This window comes from Anolis sagrei, chromosome 6, assembly GCF_037176765.1.
Source record: "Anolis sagrei isolate rAnoSag1 chromosome 6, rAnoSag1.mat, whole genome shotgun sequence".
Taxonomy (NCBI): domain Eukaryota; kingdom Metazoa; phylum Chordata; class Lepidosauria; order Squamata; family Dactyloidae; genus Anolis; species Anolis sagrei.
Genome location: NC_090026.1, coordinates 34,157,068 through 34,180,968, shown reverse-complemented (window position 1 = coordinate 34,180,968; position 23,901 = coordinate 34,157,068). Strand labels below are relative to the sequence as shown.

The window sequence follows — 23,901 nt, the reverse complement described above, 5'->3', positions numbered from 1 at the left end:
GTTTCTTCCAGCAATTTTCACCCCAGCTTTGCATTCATCAAGCCCCGCACATCGCATGATGTGTTCTGCATACAAATTAAAAAGGTTGGGTGAGAGGATGCAGCCTTGCCGTACGCCTTTCCCAATCTTGAACCAGTCTGTTGTTCCGTGGTCAGTTCTTACTGTTGCTACTTGGTCCTTGTACAGATTCCTCAGGAGAGAGACAAGGTGGCTTGGGATGCCCATCCCACCCAGAACTTGCCACAATTTATTATGATCCACACAGTCAAAGGCTTTAGAAGAGTCAATGAAGCAGAAATAGATGTTTTTCTGAAACTCCCTGCCTTTCTCCATTATCCAGCAGATACTGGCAATCTGGTCAAAATAAATAACAAAATTAATTTGTTAGGGCACCTGATTTTTTTGGAGGATGGTCCAGAGAGCACCGCGATTCACTGTGTTGAATGCCTTTACAAGGTCAATGAATGCCATGATCTACACTATAGAATGAATGCAGTTTGATACCAGTTTCAATGCTATGGGATCCTGGGAATTGTAGTTTGGTGAAGAACCATCACTCTTTGGCAGTGAAGATGAAAAACCCAGTAAAACTACAACTCCTGGAGTCCCATGGTATTGAGCATTGGCAACTAAAGCGGTGTCAAGCTGCATTCATTCAAGTGTGGACGACTTCCTAAAATGCTGAAGGATTCCCAGACCCAGGTGAGTCCAGGTGGTTCTTGGGGGCGGAGAGAAGTCAACCTAATTTTTCTATTGGCTGCTTGTCAAAGACTTCTCCTGCCTCCGACCAATCATAGGCCTCTGAAAATAAATCCCGCCCCTTCATTAAGCCCTGCGCGTCGGGATGTTTGTTTGTTTCTTCTCTCTTCTCCCTCGCAATCCTTTCCTATCAATCCGCGGGAGGCGTGACGTCGTTCTCAACGCCCATTGGCGAGAGTTCAAATCAATCTCCAGTTCCGCGCAAACCGATTGGGCCTCGACCTGGCGTCCGTCATTGTCAAAACTCTTCATTTCTATTGGTTCAACCGGGACACTCGAAAAAGAAGGCGGCGATTGGCGGGAAGGGATGTCAATCGTGCCGAAGGCGGCAACGTGAGTCAAGATGATGGAAGCTGATTGGTTACTCTCTAAAAATGCAGAGCAGGGATTGGCCACCCGTCAGAGGAATAGGCGGGCCTTGCAGGGCGGTGCCCGGGCTGCTGAGGAGGAGGAAGATGGCGCCGTGAGGGGGGTCCGAGCTGCTGCCGCCTCCTCTTCCCCGCCGGTAAGTGAGCCTAGCGGGGCGGGCTTCAGGCCCTGAGGAGGGGAAAGCGGTCCCGAGAAGTGGGAGTGGAGTCGCGAAGGGGAAAAAGGAGGGCTCCGTGGAAAGGGAGGGGGGCTCCGAGGGAGGGGGCCCGGCGCGCGCGAAGGGGGCTGAAGCAACTGGGACCGGAAGGGGGCGGGGCCAAGCGGAGAGCCCGCCTCCTCGGGGACCCGTCAGAATCAGGCGGGCTTCGGGCAACCAGCGTGCCTAGGGTTCAAAGGGCAGCGAAGGGATCCCGCTCAAGGCTGATATCCTGTAGGGCCAGGTTCCAGAAGCATTCTCTCCTGACGCTTCACCTGCATCTATGGCAGGCATCCTCAGAGGTTGTGAGGTCTGCTGGAAACTAGGAAAATGGGGTTTATATATCTATGGAATGACCAGGGTGGGAGAAAGAACTCTTGTCTGTTGGAGGTAGGTATGAATGTTTCAATTGGCCACCTTCATTATTTATTTATTTACTGTATTTGTATAATAATAATAATAATAATAACAACAACACTTTATTTGTACCCCGCTACCATCTCCCCACAGCCCGGTGGCGCAGTGGGTTAAAGCACTGAGCTGCTGAGCTTGTTGACCAAAAGGTCGCAGGTTCGATTCCAGGGAGCGGCATGAGGTTCAGCTGTCAGCCCTAGCTTCTGCCAACCTAGCAGTTCAAAAACATGCAAATGTGAGTAGATCAATAGGTACCGCTCTGGCGGGAAGGTAACGGCGCTCCATACGGTCATGCTAGCCACATGGCCTTGGAGGTGTCTATGGACAACGCTGGATCTTCGGCTTAGAAATGGAGATTAGCACCACACCCCAGAGTCAGACATGACTGGACTTAATGTCAGGGGACAACCTTTACCCTACCCTTTCCCCAAGGGACTCGGTGCGGCTTACATGAGGCCGAGCCCAAACACAACAATGCAAGCAATAATCACAACAATACAAGCAATTAAAATAAAACATACACGATAAACATATAACATTATCAATAAGACAACATAAAATTTAAAACTATGCCACCTTTCTCAGCCCGTAGGTGATTCAAGGCGGTTAACAGGGCAAAATTCAATGCTTACAATGTCATAAATACAATTAAAAACATAACATATAATAAACACCAACAAATCTATATAAATAAAAATGTAATGTTGGTTTGTGGGATTAACAACTCAAAAGCCACTGGACGAATTGACACCAAATTTGGACACAAGACACCTAACAATCCAGTGTATGTCCTTCACTCAAAAAATTGATTTTGTCATTTGGGAGTTGTAGTTGCTGGGATTTATAGTTAAACTACAATCAAACAGCATTCCGAACTCCACCAATGATGGAATTTGGCCACACTTAACACACAGGGCTCCCATGACAGAAAAAACTGGAAGGGTTTAATGGGCATTGGCCTTGGGTTTGGGAGTTATAGTTCACCTACATCCAGAGAGCACAAATGTGGGCTCAAATAATGATGGATCTGGACCAAATTTGGCATGAATATTCCATATGCTCAAATATGAACACAGATGGAGTTTGGGGGACATAGACATTGACATTTGGGAGTTTTAGTTACTGGGATTTATAGTTCACCTACAATAAAAGAGCAGTCTGAATCCCAACAACAACAGAATTGGGGCGAACTTTCCACACAGAACCCCCATGACCAACAGAAAATACTTAAGGCCATCCAGTCCAACTCCCTTCACCAGGGGAAGAAAATATAATCAAAGTCCTCCTGACAAAGAGCCATAGATATAGATAGATATATTTGATTCACACACAGGGAGATACAGTATCATAGATCTGAAAGGGACCTCTAAAGAAGGACAATTATATGTTGCATGTTCCAGAGTAGGCAAACCAGACAATTTCCCTATCAACACTGACAAAGAAACAGCAAAAAAATACTTTTTACCCACAAGCATAAAGACGTTACATATATTAGAAATGAACACTTCCTCATTACTTTATTTTCCAGATCACCAGACTGGGCCACAGCAACACGTGGCAGGGGACGGCTAGTCTATATAAATAAAAATGTAATGTTCATTTGTGGGATTAACATAACTAAAAAACTACTGGACGAATTGACACTAAATTTGGACACAATACACCTATCAGGCCAATGAGTGACCATCACTCATAAAAACACTGGAAAATAATAATAATAAACTGGAAAAGCTGACACGATATGAGGATTTAAAGAGCCAGTAAAGGTGGTTCCAGTGGTGATCAGCACACTGGGTGCAGTGCCTAAAGACCTTGGCCTGCACTTAAACACAATCGACACTGACAAAATTACCAGCTGCAGAAGGCCACCTTACTGGGATCTGCACGCATTATTTGCCGATACATCACACAGTCCTATTCACTTGGGAAGTGTCCGACCTGTGATCCAATTCAACAGCCAGCAGATTATCTGCTGTGGACTCATCTTGTTGTGTTCCAAATAATAATAATAATTATTATTATTATTATTATTTATACCCTGCCACCATCTCCCCGATGGGGACTCGGGGCGGCTTACATGAGGCCAAGCCCAACAATGCAGTACAATAAATGAAATAAAAAACAACAAAATCAACAACATAATAAATTACATAAAACATAAGAATACAGCAAACAATATAAAATTACAATAAAATCATTCATAACACAGGAACAGTGAGCGGGCTTCATGTACAGAGTGAAATACTAAAGCTAAAAACACGGGGTGAGATAGAGATGGAGTAGATTGTTTGTGAGGGAAAACCTCTTCAGGAATGGGGTCGAGAAGGGACTTCGTGCGGGAGAGGAGGTGTACAAATGTTGAGGGATAATAGCAATATAAGATTGCATGGTTAATCTCCAAAAGCGCAACGGAAAAGCCAGGTTTTGAGATTCTTCTTAAAACTTTCTAAAGTGGGAGCTTGCCTAATCTCACCAGGCAATGTATTCCATAGTCGGGGAGCCACTGAGGAGAAAACCCTCTCCCTTGTTCCTACAAGGCAGGCCTGAGATAACAGCGGGGGTGAAAGGAGAACATCCCCCGAGGATTGGAGGGATCGGGCAGGTTCACAGCAGAAGAGACTTAAAAAGCCAAAAAACAAAAAATACATTACAACACATATGCAAAACCACTTATATATATACGCAAACACACATATACACAAATATATATACACATATACACACACAAAACACATATACAGAGAGTGGGCACAGCAACGCGTGGCAGGGGATAGCTAGTAAAATATAATTTCATAGTATCTCCTTGTTAAAAACGTTGTCCAAACTCATTGTCTAGTCATTCCATTTTCCTATGTCAGTTACTCTGCATTTGCAAATGCTTGCTCAAAAAGCCATGTCTTGATTTTTTTTCTGGAATGTTAAAAGGGAAGTGGCCAATCTAATATTTATAGGGAGGGCGTTCAACAGCCGAGGGGCCACCATTGAGAAGGCCCTGTCTCTCGTCTCCGCCAAACGTACTTGTGACGAAGGCGGTAACGAGAGCAGGGCCACCCCAGACGATCTTAAGATCCTAGGTGGTTCATAAGGGGAGATGCATTCGGACATGTAAGTTGGGCCAGAACCGTTTAGCAGTGGTTCTCAACCTGGGGTCCCCAGATGTTTTTTGACCTACAACTCCCAGAAATCCCAGCCAGTTTACCAGCTGTTGGGATTTCTGAGAGTTGTAGGCCAAAAACATCTGGGGACCCCAGGTTGAGAACCACTGGTTTGGGGCTTTATAGGCTAAACCCAGCACTTTGGATTGTGCATGGTAGCATTTAATTAAATTAGCATTTAATGGCTTAGCAGTTTCAAGGTGCAGTTTCTACTGCCTGGGGGAATCCTTTATTGAGAGGTGATTAGCTGTTCCTTATTGTTTCTTGTCTGGAGCTCCCTTGTCTTTATTTACTGTTATGATTTTAGAGATGCAGGCGAAACGTCAGGAGAGAATCCTTCTGGATCGTGGCCATCCAGCCCAAAAAACTTACAGCAACCCAGGGACGCATATCGTTATGCTACTGAGTTTCTTACTATTAGCCATCTTCCTGTGTCTTTTCATAGGGTGGAATCCAGCAGGTCAATATTTTGGTCCCTGAGTAAGCAGATACTAGAAAAACATGGGATAGACATGGGAAGCAGAAATGGAAACTAGATGTACATTGTGTTTGAGTATACAATTTTACATATATAATTCCATAATCAAATTATCACACATATGACATATCCAAAGCCACAAGTCATTGAGCCCGTGCCTGCTTTTGTTATTAGTAAATCCAATACTCACCTGTAGTAGTGCTTGATATGTTTTTATTCATAAATCTAAGGGCTTGATTTTTTTCTAGCCTTTATTCGACTGACATCTATCAGGATTTTGCCAGTAAAATAACAGCTATGGATCTGTCTCAAGTGGTGTTTTGCCCTACCCATTCTGCAGGACACATTTTGGACCTTGGTTTCTGTTCAGGATGGGATGATGATAGTAGTGTGAAGGAACTGGTCACAGTTCTGTTGTCATGGACCAATCACTACCAGGTCAGGTTTAGATTCGCTGGGACTTCAAACTTCCGCAGGGGTGGGGGATCAATTAAGATGCTCCACCCCAGGAGGCTTATGAATCCGGATGGATTCCTGATGGCTCTTGGGGATTTTCATGTCACCTTGATCAGCAATTCTGTCAAAGCTCTGGCTGACCTCTGGGGAAATGGCCAGGACAGTGGACACAATCACTCCTAAATGTCCTTTCTCACAAAGCAGAGCCAAACCAACCCCTTAGTTTTCCAAGGGGTTGGCAGTGATGAAGCATGTGAGACATAGGCTAGAGTGACGTTGGCGGAGAACTCAAAGCGAATCTGACACAGCACAGGCTAGAGAGTATTTGAAAGCCTACTCCACGGCAGTGGAGGCAGCAGAGAAATCTTTACTTGCTGCTAACATTGCAACTGCAAGGAACCATCCAACTGAGCTGTTTTGAGTGGTCAGAGGGCTATTACATACTGGTCATCAAGGAGAAACCCCTGACCGTTCAGCAGCTTGCTGTGATGAATTTGTACGGCACTTTGTAGATAAAGTCACTCAGATCCGTTCCAACTTGGATGCTGTTATTGATAAATTTCCAGTGGATGTAACTTTGGCTCCTGATTATCCAGTGTTGATTGATACCTTTCAATTTATTCAACCTTAGGATGGGAAGCAGAAATGGGATGTTGTCAGGATCTTTGGAGAGGTGGGAGCTACCACATGTATTCCAGATCCTTGCCCTTCCTGGTTGATCAAACAGGCCAGAGGGGGACAGACAGAGTGGGTGAAGGTGCTGGTCAGTGCCTCCTTGGAAGCAGGCTAAAACCTTTTTATTTAGACAGGCGTTTAAAGATGGTGTTTGAGATCTAGTCAAGGGGTGCTTTTATGGTTTTAACTTGAATTGTTTTAAATATTAATGATGTTTAATACTGTTTCAATATTTGTATATTTTAAGTTGTATTGTAATGCTTTTAATTGTAAGCCACTTTGAGTCTCCGTATGGAGAGAAAAAGCTGGATATAAATAAACATAACAACAACAATAATAAAACCTATACATCTATCAGCATGTGTGTCGTCATCACCATGTAATCTCCAGTCTCATCTTTAATCTGCCCCAGAAGTCTAGTAATGGAATTGGTTTTAATTCAAATCTTGAAATTTTATCTCATGTTTCACTTCCTAGCTTTGACATTTTATTTATTTGAAGCTTGTATCTATCATTGCACAGTCTGTCAGTGTCTTTTAAGATGATGTACACCTCCCAAAAATTAAAGACATTTAAGAATGGGAAATATTTGTTTATTTATGAATCACCACCAAATAAATTGTTGGAACAGCCTTCTCTGTTCTTAGGAATTAATGCTGGAAGCTTGGAGGGAAGCTTCAATCATGTGTATCTATGTGTGTATATTCCTTTATGGTGACCCCATGAATTTCATAGGGTTTTTTAAGGTAAGGAATACTCAGAGGTAGTGTGCCATTGCCTTCATCTAGAATAAAATCTACAGTACCTGTGATACCACAATCATTCCCCAATCAATGGGCCCGATGTTGCTTCATTTCCAGTATATAGCTAAATAAAAAGCCCTATTATATTTACTCATCAATATACTGTTTCAGGTTGGGGGGTTAAGCAACATAGCCTCTATCTCAGCTTTTGAACAGATTCATAAAGGAAGTGGTGGCTTTTTTTACTATTCAGGTCCTAAACATTTAGGGCAGCGTTGAGTGAAATGTGGTCATGGGGATCGATATAGATATTTTTGCAGCCCTTCTCATCTCTAGACCCTTCAATTAATATTTCTGCCAAAAAGGAATGTGTGTGTGTGGGGAGGGAGGGGTGAATTCCTGCTCCTGGAATCCTTGAGGTACAAAAGTTTACCTTTTTAAAAAGGTGGCAAGGCCTCTCTGTACTGTTGAACATCAAAAATGTCTATTTTTATCAGCCTTAAATATGCATATGTGGGATGTTTTATTTTACATGGAATGTCCATGCAGTACCCAGGCAATCCTGACACTTAAAAGTACTTGCTAGACCTGCGACAGTTGCCCACATATAATTTACAACTTTGTCGCTCAAAAGTAGCACCATGCATTTGAGAGCAAATTGAAAAACAATGTGGTTTCAACAAGACCGATGATATACAATCTCTATAGTATGCATCCATGAACAGCCACATTTTGCACTAGCAGTAGCCTCTGAACAATTTTCAAGGACAGCTCCATGTAGGAAATATTACAGTTGTCTGATCAAGTGGTAATTAAAATATCAACCATTATGGTCAGATTGACTCTCCTTAGCAGCAGCTATGTGACCTTCTAGGAAGATTGCGGGGTTTTGGGGTAGAAATCAGATTTTCCAGATGGAGTACAAGGTAGTCCAAATAGGTTGCTTTCCTACAAACCAAGAGAACTTTTGTCCTGAGCTTCAGTTTTTCATTAATCCATTTCTGCAATGTAGATCAGAAGGGGATAGAGTGCAGATTGTGCATTCACAAAAAAGACCTCCCAGGAATAAACTTTTTTTTTAAAAAAAAAAAATCCAAAATAAAAATTCCAAAATAAAATAAATTCTACTAGGTGCAGATGGCACTTGCATCACAACTGGAACCCACCGCGGTAAAAATTAAAGTTTGCGATTTTAAAAATTGTCTTTAAAGGCTTCCCAATTATTTATTTCTTGCCTGGCTCTCCTCAAGGCTCGAGATGGGGTACAGCACAGTTAAAATAACATAATTATGAAATTATGTAAAATACGTATATTAAAATGTATCTCTATGAAATGCATACATTAAAATACACAAAACAAAGACTAAAATGCAATAAACACAAAAAATAGTTTAAAAATTATAGTTAAAAATGGACTGGGTAGACCTGTCTCCTAAATTGCGGCAGCTGATTTTGCTGTCAGATTTCCACAATCCTGAGGCAGCTGATGAAAAGGTCGTCTGTGTGACGGTTGCCAATTGGGTTCTGGCTGGCTTCAATAGATGCCCCCCCAGAGGTCCTCAGTGTGCAGAGTGGATGGTATCGGAAAAGACAATCCTGTAGGTAACCTGGACCCAAACCATGAGGAGCTTTAAAGATCAAATTCAACACTTTGTACTTTGCTTGAAAACTAATTGGCAATCAGTGGAGTGACTGTTTATAGATGTAATATGCCCATTCCTGGATGTTCCTGTAACTAGTTTGGCTGTCATGTTTTGAACTAATTGAAGTTTCTGAACTTGATACAGAGGTAACTCAGTGTAAAACGTACTGCAGAACTCTAACCTTGAGGTTGCGATCACATGCACTAGCAACTCACGGGGTCCAGGAAGAACCCCAAACCAGTCCTTCATGTTCCCTAAAGAGCACTTGGGGGGAAATGGTTTGTTTTGCAGTGGAGGATGCAGCTAATGCTTCTTATGTCTTCCACAGTTGTCTTCACCAAAATAGATGATTCAGGACTACGATAGGCTTCTTAACCTCTATTGCAAAAGAAAGCTAGAACTACTTAATATCATATTGATGATATTTGACTGCATAACTCTGGGCGACCTCCCCTACTACTTTGATATAGAGCAAAAAAAAAAAAAATATAATAGATGGTATTGAGACTTGTGAGACCCCAAAGACCAGTAATTAGAAGGGTGAACCAGAGTCCCCCAGCATCACTTTCTGGGAAGAGTCAGCCAAGAAGTGCCAGAATGACAAATCCCGTATCAGCTATATGATCCAGAAATGTAGCAAGATTGATGCTTCTGAACTACTGAGAGGTTCAGTAGAACTTCCAAGGATATGTTCCACCTGTCCAGTTCACCAAGCAAAGCAACTAGAAAGGTTTCAGTCCAGGAGCCAGTTTTGAAACCAGACTAGAATTAATTTAAGTAAACATTTTAATCCGTGAATGTCTGGAGTTGTAGTGCTACTCCCAGCTTTAAGATCTTACTTATAAACCGGAGTTAAGAAACTAGCTAAATAATCTCCATTGGGGTTGGCATACAGTGAAGGTCTCTTTCAACAGTAGTTGTCCAACTGCTTCTTTTAGAAACGTTGCTTCCCTTTCAAAGAAGCATTTAGAGCCCCTATGACCCATTGGTCAGCCCTCTTGAAGCAGGTCTAATCAGCCAAGATGAACATGGGTCAAATAAGCATGTGGTTGACCTCACTTCTCCAAGCAGCGTGTCGATATCATCATGTTGAACAAATTGAATTCATCCATCAAAACTAGACAGGTGTAGACCTCACTTACCTTCCTAGGCTCTGATTTGGAGTCCAGATCGGAATAGTTATAAAGTTAATGTAGAAAATTAGGAAGAAATATTGAACAACAACAAAGAAATTGTGACAATAATCGCTAAAATGCCAAAGTCAAAATATTATCCGAATTTAAGCTATTCAGCCAGAAATGAAAAAGAATAGCACAGGATCATATATTTTGGCAAATGGTAGATTTGCGTGTAGCCCAAAGAGTGAATTGATGACAAATGGGATAAAGGAATAAAGGAAATGAATTGAATAGCTTCCCTACCCTGACAAAACTATATAAAATATCAGGCAATTACAAAGCATCTGGGCAGGCAGGTGACCTATTTCTTGGCTGGGGAGAACTGTGCTCATTTTAAATTTTACCCAGTCTTCTTATTTTTCTTCTGTATAACATCAGTTGGAGTGTCATTAAGGGCTCTGATTGTGGACTCAGATAATCCAGTTTAAAGCAGATATTGTGGGATTTTCCGCCTTGATATCCTGGGATATAGGGCTGTGTGGAAAGGCCCAAAGAGTGCTAGATAAACCCAGATATTGGTGAGTATTCAGTGTTCCCTTACTTATTGTGGAGGTTAGGTTCCAGGACCACTTGCGGCAAGTCAAAATCTGCGAAATAGGGACGCCTGGCTCCCCCTCCCCTCCTCCACCTCTTCCCACCTCCTTCTTAAATCACCAGCGCTTCGACACGAGTACACTGAGGAAAGGCCAGGCCTGGCCCTCAGGCAGGGAGGAAGGGAAAGAACACGCTTGCCCAGCTGAGGCCTTCTCTACCAAAGGCGGCCCTTGCTCTCCTGACCCTGTCCCTGACCCTGTCCCCTCTGCCTCCAGTGCCTTTTGGCCTTGCCCCGCCCACTAACCTTTTTGGAGACCAGTTGGTTCTCCTCACTTGGCACCATGGTCTGTGGCGCAGGCAGGCAGGCCAAGAGGCGGAGGGAGGGAGAGCGCACTGGAGTAGGAAGGAGGTGTGGACGGGAGAAGGCATCCGTGGAGGGTTCATCAAAGATAGTGGTGTTTCCCTTGTTCTCGGTGGCGGTCTCCTCTCCTCCTCTTTCCCCAACAGCAACACCTCAGCGTCCTCCCTCTGCCAGCACCATTCAATGGCCCACCAGTGGCAATAAATTTATATTTATTTAAAAATACATTATTTTTTTAAAATGCGAAACAGTGAGTTCGCATAAAGCAAACCGCGAAGCAGCGAGGGAACATTGCATACATATTTTACAACTAGAAATGGATTCACAGTTCATAGAATTAATTCATGAGTCAGTGTGTAGATGTTTGGTTATCAATTAAAACGAAAGCTTACAATTCCAACTGAGGGCTCTTCCACAGAGCCCTATATCAAGGCAGAAAATCCCACAATATCTGGTTTGAGCTGGGTTATCTGAGTCCATACTCAGATAATGTGAGATTTTTTTGCCTTGACATTCTGGGATATAGGGCTGTTTGGAAGGGCCCTGACATTAGCAACAACTGCCCATTGTTTTGGGAACACAGCCCCTCATTTCAGCTTGCACACTTGAGGATCATTTTTGTAACCCCTGGCTTGAGCAAACTAATAAGAATCTCATAGTTTTGAAAGTTTATGAGGTCAATGACACTTCATCTGGTTGCTTTTTCCTGTCTTCTCGCTCTCCATCTTGTTATAACTTATATAGTACGTCACCTTGAATCTTTTTTTTAAGAGAAAGGTGTGATGTAAATCAAATAAATTAGCAACACATGAATGTACTCCATCTTGGAAATGAAATTTCTACATTCAGTTCTTTCTCCAATTTGAGAACTTCAGACAGTGGTAGTTAGATATTTGCTGAGGAAAAAAAAGTAAATAGTTGGTCTCATTGGTTTCATAGTTGATTAAACTGATGACTCTCCTTTTTAGAGACTATGCAGCTTTAGCTTCATATGTGCTGTGAGGTTGTGACATTTCTTCATGTGTAGAGGTGACCATCTCAGATAACAGGGCAGGAGTGGTGGATGAAGATAGAAGTGTAAGAACTATTGCAAACCTGAACCTCCAAACCTACCTGAACTTCCAAACCAGCTTGATTGCCTATAGGTATACTGGAAGTAGAGCTTGGAAGACACACTTTTCGTACTACGTCTACTAGAGTTGCCTAGCTAGAATGGTTGCTGGGTATTACTTTCCCAGGATTCTGTGCCTGTATTCAGATAACCTTCAACTATCAAGTTGGTTTCTGTGTGTCAGATTGAAGATCTTATCCTTTTCCTTAGAAGCCTTGAGACTGATTCTGCAAACAGGGGCCAATGTGCTCCCAAACTTTTGCAAACTTCTTTTGTTTTATTCATGGTGAGTCCAGTCCACACCAGCAAACTTAGATAGCAAATTTATTGGGTTAAGACATTTAAAGATACGGAGCAAACTAGTAGACACCCCCCCCCCCCCGACACACACACTGTAACAGTGAGGTTCTAGTCTATATAGCTTTATGTACAGATTGGCACAAAAGAAGAAATATACATATATAGGGTTGGGAGCCTTGAAGTTGTTCTCCGCTTTACTGTGTGTAATGGCGTTGCCTGAGAAGTGGGCAGACAAGCCCAGATTGGTTTGTCCTAATTTCTCCAGCAAAGGGATAATTGCTAACAGTTCATGTTCCTAAAATTTTAGTTGTTTTCCTAAAGTGATTAAAGTCCCTTTAAAATGTAAATTCCCCTTCAGTGGTACAGATATTGAACTTATGCTCTTGCAGAGTTTCTGAGACTGTCTGCAAATACGCTTTTATATATTCAGGATGCCCAGATTTCTGATGGAGGGGGATGCTTCTTGCCACACAGCAAAAATAGTTATTGCAATTTGGGGATTATGTTTTCTGTATTTCAGAAATGGATACATTTGCTGGCCCATGGTGTTTTTATAGTCCAGCCAAAACAAAGTGTATTAAAAAAAGCCCACTCTTGCCATTGTCCTGCATCCACAAATGCCATGTCCCATTTTGATCCATCACACATTTTCTGTATGTTGTCGGTTCCTGAATGACATTAATGGGTATGCTGCACTGGAGAAAATAGAATAAAATGACAGAGTGAACACATGCCTATTTCTAATGAATTCAGGTCTGCAGAGACAAATGAACTACATTCAAAGGTACTGCAGTAATTTCCACATGTAATATCAGAGCCTCTGTCTACTTCATCACACTAGAAAATGAATGCACTTTAAATCCGGTTGCTGGCTCCTGCTGAATTCTGGGGTTTGTAATTTAGAGAGGAGCCCTTAACAGCCTCACTAAACTACAAACCCCAGAATTCTGTAGGAGGCAGAAACCGGATTTAAAGTGGATTCATTCTCTAGTGTGATGAGGTCCTGTCTCCCATCTTTGAGAATTCTTGGAGAAAGGATGACTGAATTCAAGTCTGCAGACTGGAGGCGGGCAAGTTGTTTGGTCTGTAATCAAAAGAGGGTAGGTTAGAGCAAGGCTGTAGAAACGTTTACGATCGGAACCCCTTTTGGCCCGTTAAATTTTTACGTGACCCCGGGTATATAGGCATATAAAATAGAGGTATTTAAAAATCCTCATACCAAATCAGCATTTACCAGTCTTTCTAAACAGGCTGATTTTATAAAGCACAGCTGAAATATCTTCTGCAGAGTCCACCATAAACACTACAGAACAGATATATGTAAATGTCTAAAACAGCCACAAGAATTTTTTTGTGACCTTGACATTGAGCTAAGGGGACCCCAATTGGGGTCAGGACCCACAGTTTAAGAAGCATTAAGAGTGTGGGGACATGAGAGAAGCCACCCAGAACGATGATAAAACATCAAAACATCCGGGTGTCCCCGGACAACATCCTTGCAGATGGCCAATTGTCTCACATCAGAAGCGACTTGCAGTTTCTCAATCTACTCCTGACACACACACACATACACACAAATGGGTTAGAGGACTTGGGTATCTACAACAGCCAGCAACATGTTCTAGATCAGGCATGGGTAACTTTGGCCCTCCAGGTATTTTGGACTTTCAACTCCCACACTAAGGCTGTTAGGAATTGCAGGAGTTGAAGTCTAAAACACCTGAAGGGCTGAAGTTTGCCCATGCCTGTTCTAGACTGTGTCATTAAATGACTAATCTGAGCTTTTACATTATAATGCTGGCCTTACCAGGAGCCCCCGGTGGCGCAGTGGGTTAAACCCTTGTGCCGGTCGGACTGAAGACCCGACAGGTCACAGGTTCAAATCCGGGGAGAGCGCGGTTGAGCTCCTTCTATCAGCTACAGCTCCTCACGCAGGGACATGAGAGAAGCCTCCCACAAGGATGGTAAAACATCAAAACATCTGGGTGTCCCCTGGGCAGCGTCCTTGCAGGCGGCCAATTCTCTCACACCAGAAGCAACTTGCAGCTTCTCAAGTTGCTCCTGACACGACAAAAAAACCAGGAACCAAAATTGTTTCTCAAAAACAATTTGTGCCAAACTAACCTTACTTCTAAGCTGGAGGAATGTTATAGTGTTTTTTGATTTCATTAATTCCTTTGGATTAAGTTCCCACATTTTATTTTTGCAGACGAATTAGGAGAAGTCAGGCAAGAGAATGTTTGCATGAGGTGGGTTTGCAACTAGCTGATGGACTAAATCCAAAGAGTGCTCACCTTTGGTTTTTTGTCATCCTGGAGGAAAGTGACAGGTGGAGCGCTGCAGGGTTCTGCACCGGGCCCAGTGTTCAGCATCTTTATAAATGACTTGGTTAAAGGAATAGACTGGATGCTTGTCACATTTGCAGATGACGCCAGACTGGCAGTATTAGCGAATAGCTTGGAAGGTAGAATTAAGATTCAGATTGAATGAAGAAATGAGCCAAAGTGACAAAATCAATTTCAGCAAGAAAAAAATAATAAGTTCTAGTTTTAGTCAGGAAAGATCAGGCACATAAATGATTCGTGATGCCTGGTTGGACATAAGTACTGTATCCTGTTTTTTCTCCCTCTTTCTCTTGGTCTCAAATGATTGTTGAAACTGGGTCATGAAGGAAGAGTTCATTCCAGTAGTACACTTACGTGTCTCATACCCCTCAACTCACAAAAGCTGTCCAATCTTTATTGCTAGAGGAGGGAAAGAGAGAGAGATTTATGTTTCTTAATACCAAAACGGGCAGTAATGTGGTAGAAGAAATGTACCATATTTACTTGAGCCTAACATGCACTTTTTTTGATAAATTCCATTGCTAAAATTGAGATGTGCATTATATTCAATGGTTCATTATGCTTGAGTAAATTTGGTGGTAGAAGACTCTTGTGAGCCATAAGAGGTAGATGACAATACAGGTAACTTAGTATTGTTGAAGGCTTTCATGGCTGGAATCACTGGGTTGTTGTAGGTTTTTCGGGCTATATGGCCATGTTCTAGAAGCATTCTCTTCTGATCTTTCACCTATATCTTCTGAATCTAGAACATGGCCATATAGCCCGAAAAACCTACAACAACCCAGGTAACTTTGCTTTCTGATAGTTCAGTGCAATCTATGTTTCATGCACAATTATGCAAAAATATTGCATAAAACTACCTTCAGATTATGTGTATAAGATTTATATGAAACATATGAATTTCCCATTTAGACTTGGATCCCCATCTCCAATATATCTCATTATGTATATACAGGTATTCCAAAATCCAAAATACTTCTGGTTCCAAGGAATTCAGATACAAGTTATTTCACCTTTACCAAGTTACAGACGTATTGAAAACAAACGCTAAAGTATCTGTGGTTTCCAATTGTACAATGAGTGCGATACTGCCCCTCTGTAAACAATTATTCACAAGCCTCGAAAGCTACAGACAGCAGATATGCTAAATAGTTATTTATTAGGGCTGTAAATATTATAGATTATATTATTATACTTCACACATGGTGCTAGTTGTCTGCAAGACACATTGATTCGATGTTACAGGTTCTTAAAATGCACCAGGGAGTTCTTGGGAATACATGGACTGCAAGTAGTGAGGAAATTGCTATTATGGGAAACATTCAACGCCTGTTGAGAGAACTGTTCTACTCTTTTCACTGAGCATTGAAAAGTCTGCCCATAGTTCTTCTGTATCTTGCGGTTTTGTATGTTATTTTCAAATGTTATCTTTACAGCTGTAAAATCATAAGGCTTGCTTCTGAAATGCAGATATGCACATAATGCTCTGTGAACTAATCTTCATAATTGGGTAGCCAATTATTGGGGATCAAAGTTACAACATATATTTTTAATATATGTTAAGCCCGTGCTACTGAATTTATGAATCTATTGGTTGCTAGTCTGTGGCGAGTTTCCAGGAAATAAACTAACAGTTGTAACCATTAGGCACAGTTATGATTCTAGTCCATGAAATAACACAAAAATTTCACTTCCAGCCAGCTCCATCAATCATCTTTAAGGAACTCTGCTAAGCTATTAGCAAGTATTGCTGCCTTCTTGATGTTGCAATCATAATAACAAGAAATTGTATGCATTTTCGTTGGGGCTCTTTGCTAGTAAATTTTCCCTTTCCTCCCTTGCTGGCTTTATCCAAATAGTCATTTGGATAATTGATTCAATTACTGTGAGATTGTTAAAGGTCAGAGATTTTTATTGTTTCTACCCACTTCGCTCTTAATGTAATGTGTTCTAAGATGGTATCAAATGAAGCCAGAGAAGGGCAAAATTACAGTAACCACTCAAATCACACTAAGCTCTTTTATTTTTACTTAATAATGCAGTGGTTGTTTCCCCAGTTATGCATGAACTGTCTTACCTTTCTTTTTATACAAATTTTGTGAGTGTTATTCCTAAATGGTTTTTTCTAGTGCAACACAAACTTCTCCTACTCCAGTCAGTTTAAAAAGAGTGTTTTTCATGTAACCCATAGCCTGTGTGACATTTTAAAATACCAATTGAATTAGCATTTATTTCGTTTTCGTGCTTTTTTCTGATTTGGGACATTTCAGTATTTTTTTATAATCTAGTTTCATCAGTTTGTTTTGATTTTTAAAAGCATTATCTAGAAACCCTCTTTGGATTAGACATGTTATATAGTGGAATATTAAACTCTTAAGATGTTAGAGAGAGAGAGAAAAAAATACAGAGAATATGCACTAAACATAGCCTTAAAATGGAAATAAATAAAACATCGGTTTAGTTTGGATGTATCAAGAATATAGTTTTTAAAGGTGCAAAGCTTTAATCTGAAATTATTTTTTCTTAATGAGGAGATAAAAACTTACTATGATCCAAAGGATCTTTGATTTGGGTTGCACAGTTATATACCACAAAAACAAATACCGTCCTTCATGAGACATTTTAAGTTTTACACAACTTTGAAAACTTTTCATTTGGTCGGTGAGCTTGTTAGTAATTTCTAAAACAGACGTTATTTCAATAAATACATAACATGAGTGCTCTTCTCTTCCTTGGTTTTATGCTATGGATCGTCTTCACTATTGATCGAAAGATTAAAACTAAATTTTGTTTCTAATTTAGTACCAGCCTCTGATCTTTCCTAGAGGTGGGGAGCAGGGGTGTCCTTACAGATGTTGTCTTGGACTGCAGATTCCATCAGCCTGACCAGCATAGCCAATGGTGAGGATTATGAGAATTGCAGTTCAGCATCTGGGGGAATCACACATTCCTGATCTTAGTACTGTAAACTATGGGGATGTTAATGTAAACTTTACTCTCCATTCCATTACTTAGCCATGTCTCCTTTTTTCAGACCCAGAGGACAGTATGGCTGCCACTGCTACTGTAAGCCCCAGTGAATATTTACAACCTGCTGCTTCAACAGCTCAGGTAGGTGTTTAAATAAAATAAAAATAAACCCAAGAAAAATCCTTCAGCAGAATGTTTCCTTGTAATGTATGTTATTTGGTAGTATTTCTGCAGGAAGAGACTGGACGAAAACACTCTGTTGTGAGGGACTCATATGGATTGAAAACTTGTTGGGCCGTAAATTTATAAAGATGTTCACTGACTAGTTTCTATAGGACTCTTATCCAGACCTAGAGGTTGAAGACCTTCGTAACTCCTCAACAGATGGCAGTACTGATATGCGGCAGGTACTGGCTTGTTCAGTAGACTCTCCTCTATAGATCAGTTTTGGCAGGAAAACTTAGCATTGAATGGTTGTGTTGTTAAAGTGCGAAGTATGGAATCCTGCGCAAACGGTCGGTTAGTGCGACTTAAGCAACATGCAGTCATTGAATTCTTGACAGCAGAAGGTGTCACCACAAAGGAGATTCATCAGAGAATGCAAGCTGTTTATGATGATGTGTTGATGTGAATATTGTGTGTTGTTAGGCGAGTAAATTTAAAGATGTTGAGGTGGGAACATCTGACTTGCATTGTCCTATCTCCCAGTGTTTTAAAATTTTATCCTTGAATTTGGCCCTGCCCAGTGAAATCTTTTGTGTTTTAATGTTTGATTTTATGTGTCACTTATTATATTGGTTTGCATTTTATGTATTTTATTTTTTGGATTTGTTATGTTTTATGTTATATTTTATGTTATATTTATGTTATATTGTTGTGTACTGTACTGAGGGGCATAGCCTCATGTAAGCCGCACCGAATCCCCCGGGGGAGATGGAGCGGGGTATAAATAAAGTTTTTATTATTATTATTATTATTATTATTATTATTATTATTATTATTTGCGTGACAAACAAAGAGTTAGACGTCCTGTGACAGCAACCACCGAGTTTCACAAGCAAAAGGTTGACAGAATGATTCAGGACAATTGTCGTATCACTGAGAGAGAAATTTCAAGCATAATCAGCATTTCACAAGAACGTGTGGGTCACATTATTGGCTTGGCTGTCGAAAGATCTGTGCATGATGGGTTGCAGAAACAGAGTGCCGACTTCTTCTGTGATGGCTTCAGAAAACTTGTTCATTGTTGGCAAAAATGTATCCAATTGTCTGGTGATTATGTCAAAAAGTGAATAGTGGTAGTTAAAGAGCACATTCTAAAGATTATTTCTGCGTTTGATTTATTAAAATATTCCCATCTAAACCCAAGTAACGAAGGTGGAGGCATTACTTTTCATTCAACCCTCGTAGTTGCCCACCCCTGATCCAAAGTATGACTGCCTCAGTTTAATTATCTTGGCTCTAAGATCAGTTCCCTTGTCTTTTTAGCAGCTCATTGAATCTTTTGAAAGCCCTTCCAGCCTCTCATTTCAAATGTTACTTTTCTTCTGGTCAGCTTTCTTCATCCTCCAACTTTCACAACCAAAGTTAGAAATTGTATAAGTATATACCCAGCTTAGAAAGACAATAATAGAAAGACTGTGTGGCCAGGCAAAGATTTGTTATGCTATGAACAGTAAAGAAAATGTGCTGCTTTTTGAAGTGTTAGAATGCCTTTGAATGCCTTTGATGAAAAATTTGGAAATGAGAACAAGCATTTATTTCCACAGAACATAATTAACTCCTGGAGTTCATTGCCATAGGATGTTGTGATGACCATTACTATGAGTTTGTTTTCTATATTAACACATAGATCTTTCAACATCCATTAGTCAGTATGTCTAAAAATTGACCTCAGATGCCGAAGATAGACATCAGAAGAAGAGTACTGGAATAAATCCTTTTTAAAAAAGGTTCACGGTTTGTGGTGCCTGCATGTGAAATGCTGAATTTTTAAGAATTCTCCCTCTGACTGGGCACTATGTTAAATAAAATGCAAGACATCAAAATGCAGATTTTGTTTTGATTTTCTTTTCTAAGAATGCAAACATTATTTGGTCCTCATCTAATATATTATTTTAGTGTCCCAGCGTGGTTCACTAATTTTGCTCTGTGGCAGGTTAATGACACTCACTGCTATCCATTTATCACCTTTCTGAAGCCCACTGATTCCTATTGAGAGTAAAGAACAGGCACACTTACGGAATATGACTGGTTGATTATTTAAACTTCTGACCAGAGGGCTTTTAATTTTTGCAAAAAGCAAACCAGATGGGGCATACCAGAGGTTTATAAAATTATTAACATTGTGGGGAAAGAAGTAGCAGAACACTGGAACATGGGATCACTCAATAAATTAATCTGTTATTATTTCAGCCTGAAAAAATGAATTTATTTCTTAGTAAAAGCAACCAAAATATTGTGGTATTTTAAAAGCCAGCTGATATTGGTGCTTACATAGGCTCAGCCCTCAAGCACTTATATAATTGTATGGGAACACTGAGTGAGTATAGAACACAAACCTGTGTTTTATTTCTAAATTTTGTACAACATACAGCCAATGCATTAGTGACACTAGACATGTCATACAGCTGCACAAAACACAGCAGTTCATTGCAGAGGGTGAGATTTTTATTATTATTTCTTAACTTCTTTTCCACATGGCTCTAGACATCTCAGAACATTGCTAAAAACACATAGTTATCTAAAAATTCTATAAAATACCCTCATTAAAATACATTTCTACGGAATCCATATTAAAATGCACAGAATAAAGACAAAACAGAATATGCAACTTTAAAATTTGTGATTGAAACTGGCTGGGTAAGCCTGCCAGAAGAGATAGATCTTCAAGTAGAAAGGAGAGGTGTAGGCCTTCCTCAGCTCACTGGACTTGACGACCTGTGCCTTTCTGTGTTCTTCAGTGGCTATTTTATAGAAAGCTTTTTAATTGCATTTGAGCATCTCCCAAGCAGTTGATTTCATTTAAAATATCTGCTCCAGTACTTTGATTAAGCCAAAGCACATTTGATGTCTTCACATGTGCAAAATTGCCCATCGTACACCAGTTTCACTTCAGGCATGGAGTTCACCAGCTCCTACCACACAATGTAGATTTATTTCCGACGGGTCTCTGTGCTTGAAGTGAGGTGAAATCATTGTGTAAAAGGCACCAGCAGGGACACAGGAGGCTTCCCATGATCTATAGAGAAGAATGGGGGGGGGGGGGGGAAGCTGGGTGGTGATGCTTCCCCTGGAGGATGAGGTAAAAGGTGACAGGTTCCCCACACCCCACCGTGGATTCGCCACAATCCATGGCGAATCTCCTCACTGTCAATCACAAGTTTGACTTCAATGTGATGAGGACATGCATTTAAACTAACCTCCCTTCAGAATAAATACCTCCATCATAATTCAGTAAAGATATTGCTTTTGAAATCATTTCACTTATTGGCTATTTATGGTTGACTTTGCTGCTTTGTAGGCCTAAATATCCTGAAGGCACAGATTCCACTGATCTTGGAAGCTAAGCAGGGTTAGCCCTGGTTAATGCTTAGATGGGGGGCAGCCAATGAATACCAGGTGCTGTAGGCTATATCTCGAAGGAATGGGCAACGGTTTCTTTGCCTAAGAAACCCGTGTGAAATTCATGGGATCGCCATAGTTCAGCAGGTGACCTGAAGGCACAAAAAACACACCACTTATCTGGTTAAGCTTAAATTGCTCCCTTTATTATACAAACCAGCAGCATCAAGATTCCATCTGTCTTGCTTCAGGCAGTCTGTTTCAAATCTTTTCATTTGAAGTGAGCCTCCTAGAAGTCAGGTGAAGTTGATTCGCTCATGTATTGAGTTTCGGGTTCACAATGGGAACCGAAGTAACACATGGGTTATGTATGCACGGAAATACACAACTGGACATCATAATTATAAGTTGTTGACAGTCCAGTAAAAAGCACTTCTGGCCAAGCCTTATTGAAGGAGCCTGCATTTCATGCTGGCTTTTGAATTTTTACAATTAATGCTCGGCACAAAAACAGATTCCCAGACTATGGAGGAAAACTAAGATTATTGCCCTTTTAAAACCTGGTAAAAATGCCTCCAATGCCAAGAACTACTGACCAATCTCTCTCTGGTGTCATCTGTATAAAATTTATGAGAGAATGCTATTAAATTGAGTAGGCCCTGTTATTGAACCCCAGCTTATTGCACAACAAGCAGGCTTCAGACCAGGGAAAAACTGTATAGCTCAAATTCTCAACTTGACCGAGTATATCAAGGAAGGCTATGAGAAATGTTGCATTACAGGAATAGTTTTTGTGGACCTTACAGCAGCCTATGATATGATGGTGCAACACAGGAAAATGCTGCATAAAGTCTACCATATCACCCGGGACTATGATTTTGCAAAAACTAACCAGATCCTCCTAGAAAACCACAGCTTCTATGTGAAGTTTCAGGCAGGAAAAATAGATGGAGGAGGCAAAAAATAAAATGTCTACATCAAGGCAGTGTTCTTTCACTGACTTCATTTAACATTTTTTTCTAACGATCAGCCACAGCCACCACTCACAAAGATGTGTGTGTGTGTGTGTGTGTGTTGATGACCTTGGCCTAACAACACAAGCAAAAGTCTTTGAAACAGTTGAGAACCAACTTACTAATGCCCTGAAAGATCTCCTCAGCTACTATTAAGATAACCACCTGAAGCTTAACCCTGCTAAGACACAAGTTTGCACTTTCTACCTATGTAACTGTGAAGTTAGCAGGAAATTGAAAGTTACCTGAGAAGACCAAGAGTTTGAACACTGTTCCCACCCTAAATATCTCGGCATCACCTTAGATCGAACACTAACACTGTGCAAACACCAAGCACAAAATAGCTGCACGTAATAACATCCTGTGGAAACTTACTGGTAGCACATGGGGTGCAGACCCAAAATTAATAAGAACACCAGCCTTGGCCTTATCTTACTCAACTGCTGAGAATACCTGCCCCATCTGACATAAGTCTGCAATTGGCAGAAGTTGCTGCCAATTGCAAGAGAAATAAGGTTGAAAATTGAATGCCACCCACTGTATGGCTATTAGCCTCCTCCCAGTAAACTTAAATCAAGGAAACGTTTCATGAGAACCCTCACTCTTCTAAATGTTCCTCCAGCAACAGCAAGCATATCCTTGTGGGCAGCAAAATCAGGCCATTCCAATTGGGTGGCCTCGCATGAGGGTCTTCCTCCAGAGACAAGCCAAGTATGGGCAACTTGGAAGTCCCTGAACAGATTCAGAAGTGGAGTTGGCAGATCAGAAGACAACCTGGCAAAATGGCACTATCTAGAATAATTCTCTACCTTGTTGGATTGTGAAGCAGAACAAACAACATCTGTATGCTTGCCCACAATGCCCTGCCTCATGCACAGAAGAAGAACTGTTTAAAGCTACGGACAATGTGGTTGCTGTTGCCCATTTTGGTCTAAAATTATTTAGCTACTTGTGTTCCCTTTATTTTATCAGTTATTTATTTGTTTATTTATTTATGCAATGCTTTTGACATGAAATAAATAAATAATGTTGGTGGAGCACATGCAGAAAAGCCTCCAAATCACTGACACTTCCTACTAGAAACTTGTCAATTAATAGGCAAGGGATGACATTTGGATTTTCCGCTTCAAGTTTCAAAATGCTTTGGTTTATGCTGCCTTGCAGTCAGTTCTTGTTTGGCGTGCATTGACATGGTAGAATTAATGCAGTTTGACACCATTTAAACTGCTGTGGCTCAATGCTATGGAATTGTGGAAGTTGTAGTTTGGTGAAGTGCCAGGACTCTTTGGCAGCGAAGTCTAAAGACTTTATAAAACTGCAACCCCCATAATTCCATAACATTGAGCCACTACTTTTCCAAATTGAATTCAGTCTGTATCTGGGTCAAATTGAATTTTGTCTCCCAACTAAAGTGAGAAATCCTTTCTCTGCTACTGCTGCCCCCTGGCCTTCAGAGTAGAGAAATACATTATATTCCTGATAAAATAGTTTCAAACCCAAGACAAACCAATCAGAAAAAGGGGAGGGTCCCAAACCAAGCTGCTTCCCAGAAGCTGAGAAGTCCCCTACTCCATTAAAAACGTGGATGCTGCCTGATTGAATCACACATAATTTACTGGTAACATTTCCTTATTCTT

At 40.9% G+C, this 23,901-nt stretch overlaps 1 protein-coding gene across 2 annotated transcripts in view; it reads left to right on the top strand.

Moving 5' to 3' along the window:
* Nucleotides 1-1,171: 1,171 nt before the first annotated feature.
* The window catches only part of SP2 (Sp2 transcription factor), a 34,949-nt gene continuing 12,219 nt past the window's right edge, over nt 1,172-23,901 (top strand). The window contains exons 1-3 of one of the 2 annotated variants that reach the window (XM_060780889.2): nt 1,172-1,264; nt 17,520-17,618; nt 17,752-17,828. In XM_060780889.2, the coding sequence (XP_060636872.1) occupies nt 17,570-17,618; nt 17,752-17,828 (126 nt within the window). In that variant the 5' untranslated portion in view covers nt 1,172-1,264; nt 17,520-17,569. The remainder of the gene's footprint in view (nt 1,265-17,519; nt 17,619-17,751; nt 17,829-23,901) is intronic. The other variant, XM_060780891.2, reaches the window with a different exon arrangement.